Source organism: Vitis riparia, chromosome 13 (genome assembly GCF_004353265.1).
Source record: "Vitis riparia cultivar Riparia Gloire de Montpellier isolate 1030 chromosome 13, EGFV_Vit.rip_1.0, whole genome shotgun sequence".
In the NCBI taxonomy this organism is placed as follows: Eukaryota; Viridiplantae; Streptophyta; class Magnoliopsida; order Vitales; family Vitaceae; genus Vitis; species Vitis riparia.
Genome location: NC_048443.1, coordinates 18,544,515 through 18,554,140, shown reverse-complemented (window position 1 = coordinate 18,554,140; position 9,626 = coordinate 18,544,515). Strand labels below are relative to the sequence as shown.

At 33.6% G+C, this 9,626-nt stretch overlaps 1 protein-coding gene across 1 annotated transcript; it reads left to right on the top strand.

Annotated features, from left to right (window-relative positions):
- The first annotated feature begins 2,101 nt into the window (after positions 1 to 2,101).
- On the top strand, positions 2,102 to 3,442 carry LOC117927940 (cytosolic sulfotransferase 15-like). Its single transcript, XM_034847673.1, has one exon. The coding sequence runs from the start codon at positions 2,132 to 2,134 to the stop codon at positions 3,161 to 3,163; it is 1,032 nt and encodes a 343-aa protein (XP_034703564.1). The 5' UTR covers positions 2,102 to 2,131; the 3' UTR covers positions 3,164 to 3,442.
- The last annotated feature ends 6,184 nt before the right edge of the window (positions 3,443 to 9,626 follow it).

The following is a 9,626-nucleotide window of genomic DNA, read 5'->3' as shown; positions in this document are numbered from 1 at the left end:
TATTTAAAAATTAGAAAGGGTACGAAGAATGTGAGGAATCCTCACATTCTTCGTACCCTCCCTATTCTCCATTTCTTTGAAAATTTAAAAGAATTTTGGGACTTTATATGGCTTGAACATTGTTTAAATGAGTTCATTACACTTAAGGGGTGTTTAAATGATGCAAAAAAAAAAAATTCAAAAAATAAAAATTCAAAAATACTTAAAAATTAGAAAGGGTATGAAGAATTTGAAGATTCTCAATTTTCTTCCTCTTTTAAAATTTAAAAATTTTGGAAAAATCAAAATGATTAAAAAATCAGCAAGAGAATTGAAATTCCATATTTTTACTAATTATTATAATTTTTTTTATTTTCAATATTTCAATCAAAATTTTATATAATTAAATTTCAATTATAAAAATTATTTTATTAATACAATTGTCAAGTACATCACTAACTTAGTGTTTGAACAATATACACTTATTTTAATTTATTTCAATTTTTTATTCTTTATAAATATCTAATTAGACTTACAATTCATTGAAATTATTCAGTTTTTTTACTTCATAAACCAATTATATTGCTTTTTCGCATTTTCAATATTCACCCAATTTTTTTCATAAATAATTTCAATTTAAAATAAAATAAATTAATTGACTCTCAATTTATAAATTATGTCATTGAATTATTTTTTTACAATATTTAGTTTATTTTAAATTTAATTTTTTTTCTTCACCTCTTTGGTTTGTTACTTTATATTAACAATTAAAACAAATTCTAATTTCTTTTCTTTGAGAAAATTTATATTTTCACAAATTATTCAACATTTTTCAATTTTTATAAAATAAATCCTAAGATTATATAATTGGATGTTGTAAAGAGTTAAAACTTTTTGTGTTGCATTGGATTATTTTTTCTTGGCATTAGGTTTTTTTATTCAACAACCCTCACATGTGGCAAGATGCAATTGGTGCAAATTTGGGGGTATGGTACCGAAAAGCATATTTCGGTACCCTAGCATAACCCTAATATCTTTGTTTGTTTCTCGATACCATGTGGCAGGTGATTGAACCAACTAAGCTACCTATGTAATTGATTAATTGATTACTTAATAAGTACCAAAGTTGTTAGAAGAGTGCATTATTAGAATCCATTTTTTTATTTTATCTTCTTGGGTTTGAGTCCATTCTCAATCATCCATAAGTCCCTTTGACATGCAGTTGGAGTCCATTCAACTACTTATTGGATGGGATTCATGAAACCAATGTGTTGATTGTGAATATACACAAAATTCGACCAAAATAAACAATAAACAATATCTTCGTGTGTTATCTATATGTTATGTAATAATAATAATAATAATAATAAAGAAGTCACTTTGACATGCAGTTGGAGTCCATTCAACTACTTATTGGAGTTTACTTTCATACATGGGATTCATGAAACCAATGTCTTGATTGTGAATATACACGAAATTCAACCTAAATAAACAACATTTTCGTTTGTTATCTATATGTTATGTAATGATAGTAATAACAACAACAAGAAGTTTATTATTTATTTTTTTTTAAATTTTGTAATTTTATAACTTTAAAATCAAAATGAAAAAAATAGCAATTTCTAATATTTTTATTTCATTAAAATCATATATATCAAACATATATTTATTCTCAAATATATATAATATATAAAATATACCTATTATATACTTTTCCCATTAAATGGTAAAATATTCAAATGTTGTTGAGTGTCCAGTAAAATAACAGGTAGGAATAATAGAGGTGTTGATTGGGAGGTAGGAAAATTAGAAATTTCCAGCCCTAGTAGAAGAAAAAAAGAGTGTTAGGAATCACTAATAAAAAGATTATTCAAAATTAGCCATGTAAATGCGGATTATCTATATCTCCATTTTAACTGCACTGGCAAAATAAAGTGATGGCATAGAATGGTAGGTAAAGAAAATGAGAAACTCAAGAATCCTTAACATTAGTTAATAATAATGACTGGTAGATAGGAAAATTCAAAGTTAGCAACAAATAATGGAAGAGAAGTGTTGACTAGGAATCAATGTCCAAGACTATCTATATAGGCATATGAACGAACCATTCATATATATATTTCCATTGTCGATCTAGCTATTCCAAGTTTTTATGGAGAAATCAGAAGTTCCCCAGGAAGAGCCCTGCAAGGATGATGAGTTTCAAAAGTTGCTACTAACCCTTCCTGAAGAGAGAAACTGGGATGGCACTTCTCTCTATCTATACCAAGGCTTTTGGTACCCTTCTATCGCAATTAAGCCCGTCTTCTCCTTTCAACAACACTTCCAAGCACTGGGCTCCGATTTAATTCTGGCCAGCACTCCTAAATCAGGTACCACTTGGTTAAAAGCTCTCACCTTCTCAATCCTCAATCGCACACGTTACGCTCTCAAGGACAGCCCCTTGCACACTACCAGTCCTCACGACCTTGTACCTTTCGTTGAGTTTGACGTTTACTTGAAAAACAAGTCTCCAAATCTCATGCTTCTTCCCTCCCCAAGAATCTTTGCTACCCACGTACCATATGGATCGCTCCCATCTTCCATTAAGGAGTCCAACTGTCGAATTGTATATGTGTGTCGGAATGCTGTGGACCAACTCATCTCCTATTGGCATTTTGCCCTCAAGCTTCGACGTGGAAACGTGAAGCCACTCTCACTGGATGAAGGCTTTGAAAAATTCTGTCACGGAGTCCACAGCTTTGGACCCTTTGCGGAGCATGTATTGGGGTATTGGAAGGCAAACTTAGACAGACCAAAGAATGTGTTATTTTTGAAATATGAAGACATGAAAGAGGATGTCTTTTCTCACACCAAAAGGTTGGCCGAGTTCTTGGGATGTCCATTTTCTGCCATGGAAGAGAAACAAGGGGTTATACAAGAAATATGCGGGTTGTGTAGTTTTGAGAATTTGAAGGATTTGGAGGTGAACAAGAGTGGTAAACGTCCCTCCGGGGTTCCAAATTCCGCCTTTTTCAGGAATGGTAAGGTGGGAGATTGGGGAGATCATCTGAGTCCTTCAAAGGCTGAATACTTGGAGAAGTTAATTGAAGAAAAGCTGAGTGGTTCAGGTTTAACCCTGAAAATTTGTCCCAAGTTCCAAAAGGAGGACGAGTGTAAGCCTAGCTCTGAGACGGGGGCATAATCATCTCAGCATGGAGCTTCAGGACTTGGTATTGTCTGGATACGTCTAAGTTCTTCTTTGTCTAGCTTTGTTGCGTGGAAATGAGAAAATTTAGCCTTAGATGTTTACTTTTAGCTCTCGTTGCCATTTTCATGTTTTACTACGCTTTACATTTGGTTCAGTTCGTTTTTGTTTGTGTTGTCATGTTATCTGTATGGCAATTAATTAAGGGAAGTTGGCTAATAATGTTTGTCGTCTTGCATGCTTCCCTGGAGAATTAATATCTATGGTTTGTATTAATGATCCATGTGCTGGATTAATGAATGGTTAATTAATTGTTTAGTAATGTAAAAGTTACATCAAATGAAAATGGCTCAACCTGTAGGTTAGCAGAAGCTCAACAAACAGTAAAATAATTAATTTGATATCTCATCAGATCCTGAGCCAGCAGCATTTTGATGTTTACAAAACATACGTTGCAAGAGATGCTCATAGCACTTCAGGTTGTTGAACAGTAAACCCTAGGAGTGTGTTGTGTGTATAGATGTGGGGTGATGAAATGATCAGCAAGATGAAGATGGTGGGGATGAAAAGGGCCCTGCAGATTGGATTTTGGAGTGGATTTAACTGGTTGACATGACAATTATCATGCATAGCACTGTTGTCAGAGTATGTTGTGGACACAATCGAGGTACATGGGTAAGACCCAAAAATTTGTCATATTTTTATTTTTATATTAATTTTAATTTCAATTTTATCAATAAATTTCAAACTTAATTATATTTAAATATTTTTTTACCCATTCATTTTTAATCGTTAATTTTTATTATTTTATATATCATTTTTTTTAATTATTATTATTATTATATATTTTTTATTTTTTATTATTATTTCTTTTTTTCTCTCTTCTCTCTCTCTCCTCTCTTCTCTCTCTTCTATTTGTTTCCCCATTCTTCTTCCTACCCTCACCTACCCCCCTATACCCCACGTCACTTTCCCCCACTCTCTTCTTTTTTCTATTTTTTTAGCCAACGCCCATATCCCCACCCGACTCCATCGTCATTGTCGATGGCGTGATGTCGGCGCCATTTCCCATGCCCCTCCATCCCCATTTTCTCCCTTTTTCTTCCTCCCATTTTTATTTATTTATTTATCTTCTATTTTTTATTTTTTATTTTTTATTTTATTTTTGCTTTCCAAAAACATGTCAACCCTCATTGTCGATAGATCATCGACCAGTTGCTATTGGTGAGCCCCTTGTCGGCCGATGACCCCCTCCCCTTTTCTCTCATTCCCTCACTTTCCCATCACACTCATTTCCATTATTATTATTATTATTATTATTATTATTATTATTATTATTATTATTATTATTATTATTATTATTATTAGTATTATTATTATTATTATTATTATTATTATTATTATTATTATTATTATTATTATTATTATTACTTATTTTTTTCTTGATTTGATTTTAATAGTAATGGTTGTTTGTGAAATTTGGATTATTCAATTAATATGAAATTTGAGCTTTGTTAATTAGTATGAAATTTGGGTTAATTTGTTTGTTAGTAAATTAATATGAAATTTGGGTTAATTTATTGTTGGTAAATTAATTTGGAATTTGTTAATTTAGGTTAGATTAGTTGATAATTTATATGGTTGTACTCATTTGAATTAATTTATATATGATATAATATTGTAATATATTTTGGATGTGGGTTTGTATATTAAATTAGGTTGATTTTGGTTGTGAATTTAGGTTTGCATATTAAATTATACTTGGATTATGGGATATTAAATTTAGGGTTAATGTGATTTATTTTAATTTATCATGTTTTGGGTTTGATTAATTGAGTTTATATTTTGGCTATTAATTTGAAAATTTTATATTACGGTCTATGACAGGTACAATATTTTTTGTTAGGTTATATTTGCTAATTTGGGTTCATTTTTAATTGGTAAGATTTGTTGGACTAATTTGAAATTTGAATTTAGGCTTGAATACCTATTGCGAATTTTATACATTTATAGATATTTACAATTTTGACTATTTTTGTTTTTGCATAGACTTATTCTACAATTCTATTGGTTGAGTATGAATTTATGACATGCGGAACATGGAATTTCATGGAAAAAAGTGATAATAAAAAAACTATAAAAAGACATTGAGCTTATTGCAAGCTTATTTGGGTACACGTTTTGTTTCTCACTTTTATTTGATTTTATTTTATTAGTTCTTATAAATTTTTGTTTGTATATATTTATTGATTAAATATAAAATTGGATATCGAACAAATTAGAAATTCTGTTTAAATAAGATGAATAATTTAGTAAATACGTTTTAATAAAATAATAATTTTAAAATATTTTTCTTAATAAAAGAAAGTTTTTTATTAATAATAAAAATTCAGAAAAATGCTTTTAGAAAAAATCCAAAAAAAAAAATTGTTTTAAATAGAATTTGAAAAAATTGTTTTTAATAATAATTGTCCAAAAATTTCTTTATTTAATAAAAATTTTCCAAAAATTATTTTTCAAATAAAGTTGTCCAAAAAATTAATTTTTAATAAGATTGTCCAAAAAAATGTTTTTTTTTTATAAATGAATTCTTTTTGCTTAATTAAAATGAGATTAAAAATATTTTTTAGAAATAGAGGATTTAATTTTTTTTTCTTTTTGATTAAAAATTCTTTTGCAAATAAAGTTATGTATTTTTAAATAATTTGTATAAATCACTTTTCTTAAATGAAAACAAATTGAAATACTTTTATACATAAAATTGTATAAATTCATTCATTTTTTGTAAAAGCAAGTAAAAATAATTTTTGTACCCAAATTAAAATTTTGTAATAAATTATTTTGATACAATAAGTGTAAATAACTTTTTTGAAAATTGAATACAAAGAGAAAAAAATTGATTCTTTTTGTAAATAAATAAATTAAAATCATGACTTCAAAATCATTTTTTATAAAATCCTTTGAAATTTCTTGAAAACTATTTTTTTAATATCATTTTTTATTTAGTTCAATAAATAATTTTGCATAATCCTCTTGTCATTTATTTTGTATATTCTTGTAATTAGATTTTATCATTATTTTTGTGTATATTAATTTTCACTATGACTTGTACATTGATTATTTTTCTTGGTATCCATAATTAATTAATTAATTAATTGTCACAATTCCTTTAATTCGTTTAGTAAAGACCATACGTATACGGACTTAGAAGGATACTACGATTCACTACTTATGGACCCCGCATTTCGGCTCATGCGTTTCCCACTCGATGGCGAGCTCGATTTTTATTTTGAAAAATGATTTTATTGATTAGGAAAAATGACTTGGAGTCGCCACTTATTTTTGTTTTATTTTTAAAAAGGTAAACAAAATAAGAAAGAAAAACCCTAAATGTGACTCCTTATTTTGGAAAAAACGGTTTGCGAAAAACCGGATCGGGTTCGGGGGTCAGGTTACTTATCGGGAAGGTACGGTAAAGACCGTAGCACCCCTTTAAGTCCCTAAAGTCGGGTCTCTACTAATAAAATGAAGCTGACATGGCAATTGACGAGTAAATCAATGAATATCTTGAATGATCATGCACACATAAAAGTCAAGACGTGCATAGACAACGATTAGAGGAAAATGGGTACATACCTGGGCAACGAGCCACCATGCGCTATCAATAGAGAGGGTTAGTGCACAATTTAGGAATAATCGCATGTATGTTAGAGAGTAGGGTAAATCAATCATGTATGATAATCAAAGCAAACAATCAATCAATCAATCATAAAGTCACATATGTCGGGCTCCCACCAAAACCCATTTATTTTGCATGAATTAATATCACAGATTCCATTATTCCGGAATTATGAAAAAAAATTCATGCCTATTAAAATCAAGAGGAGCAGAAGATTGCGGGCGGAAATGGATCTGACGAATCGTGCGTGTCTGATGAGCCAAGCTGTCCGGGGAATCTGAATTATCGGTTGCGGATGCTCTCCGGGTAAGCGCTATCAGAGGATTCAGACATGTCTGACCGGGGAAGTTGAATCGCCCTCCTCTCTCATCCGGCGTCAGGCGCCGGATGTGAGATATCCGGAGAAGGTGGAACGTCGACCGGACAGAATTCCGGATGTGAGATATCCAGAGAAGGTAGAACGTCGGCCGGACAGAATTCCGGATGTGAGATATCCGGAGAAAGTTAAACGTCGGCCGGACAGAATTCCGGATGTGAGATATCCAGAGAAGGTGGGACGTCGGCCGGATAAAATTCTGGATGTGAGATATCCGGAGAAGGTTGAACGTCGGCCGGACAGAATTCCGGATGTGAGATATCCGGAGAAGGTGGGACGTCAGCCGGACAGAATTCTGGATGTGAGATATCCGGAGAAGGTGGGACGTCGGCCGGACAGAATTCCGGATGTGAGATATCCGGAGAAGGTTGAACGTCGGCCGGACAGAATTTCGGATGTGAGATATCCGGAGAAGGTGGGACGTCGGCCGGACAGAATTCCGGATGTAAGATATCCAGAGAAGGTGGAACGTCGGCCGGACAGAATTCCGGATGTGAGATATCCGGAGAAGGTGGGACGTCTGCCGGACAAAATTCCGGATGTGAGATATTCAGAGAAGGTGGAACGTCAGCCGGACAGAATTCCTCCCCGGGTGGAATGAGCTATGCCGCGCGTCGCAAGAGGGACCGTCTGCATGTACAAGGGAGAGAGAGTCACATGGCATTTTTTAGGGAGGATCCCACAGGTAGGTGAAAATTTAGAGAGAGAAGCGGGTTTGGTGGGTTGTATGGATATGGAGGCTTGGGTGAGTGGTTTTAATGGGTATGTGAAGGAGTGAAAGATAGCATGCACCCGTGAGACTCCATGTAAGTGAGGGAGTGGGATGGAGAATGAATGAGAGGAAAATGGGTGTGGTGGAGGATGTTTGATTCCTACAAGCTTGAGTGAGGAAATGGGTATGGCTGACGCGAACAGTGAAGAAGGCGTAGGCATGTGGTAACCGTGTTATTCATCATGAGAACATGAAGCCTTTGCTTGGACAAGCTAAACTGGATCAAACTAACAAGCTCTTTCCCTACTCTCCGCGACTCTGCCTAGGCCTCTCCTCACAGCTTCAGCTTGCTTCTTCAAACCTCTAATGTCTCCACCATTTTCTCTGTAGCATTGCCGTCCAAGAAAGGATCTCCTCTTTTCAAATATCTCCAGCCAAACACCAAGAAAACTGGAATGCTCTCCTCCTCTCACTCTGCAAAATATACCCAGGCAGTTTGCTACTTTGCTTCACCCTTAAGCTAACGAATCTCCTCTCCAAAAAATGCCAAGAATAGAGGGGAAAAGTGAAGAAAAAGAAAAATAACAAAAAAAGAAGAAGAACATAGCAATGTACAAGGGGAGATAATACCACTAAAACCAAGCTCTGCATCACGAAGACCAAAAGAGCTTTCAAAAGAGCCTGGTGGGAGGATCTCAATGAACTTAACACACAAACACAAAATATATCCAACATGCAGCTCATACGGGAGAAAACAAAGATCAAATAAACAAAAGTCAGAAATAGGTTTGCAGGTTTGCCTCCTTAGGTAATCAAAGCAATCATCTGAATATCAACAAGAAACGTAAGGTGATCCTCAAAAATAAGATAAGATAAAGTAAAAGATAATCAAACCTGACTGATTCTTCTCATACCTCTCTAAAAAAAATGCTTTCTCCCTTACTCCTTCTGTCTTCCCCTCCAACCGTTTCTCCCTTTCTCTTTTTGGTGTCTTTTTTTGCAAGCCACTCTTCTACCCTCCTATTCACCGGTCAGCAAGCATGGCTTGCCCAACCACTCTCACTCTGTTGTATGCCTGCTGCAGCCGGCATCAAGCCCTCAGCTTCATGGCTGTCCGTCCCATCTGGCCGGGATTCATGGTAAGAGAGGGGGGGTCCCCCTCACACTTCAAAAGAATAACCAAACTCCACTCTAACAGCCCAAAAGCTCTTCTGAATATCCTCCAACAGGTGTCTCCACCCCATTGCATTTCCAACCCACTACCTGATTCACTAACCACCCAACTAGGAAGCAACATCTGGCTCTTAAAGAGCCCTCCACTTGGCAAGAAGTGTGACCTACAGCAAATGAAAAAAAAAAGTCCCATATGGGGGTCTACACTATCGTATCTTTCCAATAGGTAACTTGATCCCCGGACCCGACTTTAGTTTTCCACAGATTGTCTTTTTCAATTAAAGAGTCACACTTAGGGTTTTCTTTCTTATTTTGTTTTCCCTTAAAAAAAAATTAAAATAAAAATAAGTGGTGAATCCAAGCCTTTTTCAAATAATCAAATTTTCACTAAATAAATAAAAGAAATGAGTCACGCCATCGAGTGGGAACACATAAAAAAACATGGGTCCACCATGGGACTTTGAATTTTCCTTAACAAAATAGCTTGATCAGCATGATTTTTTTGTTGCCAATAGTGGGA

Excerpts from the sequence above, each read along its gene's own strand:
- LOC117927940 (XM_034847673.1), top strand. The coding sequence starts at position 2,132 with ATGGAGAAATCAGAAGTTCCCCAGGAAGAGCCCTGCAAGGATGATGAG.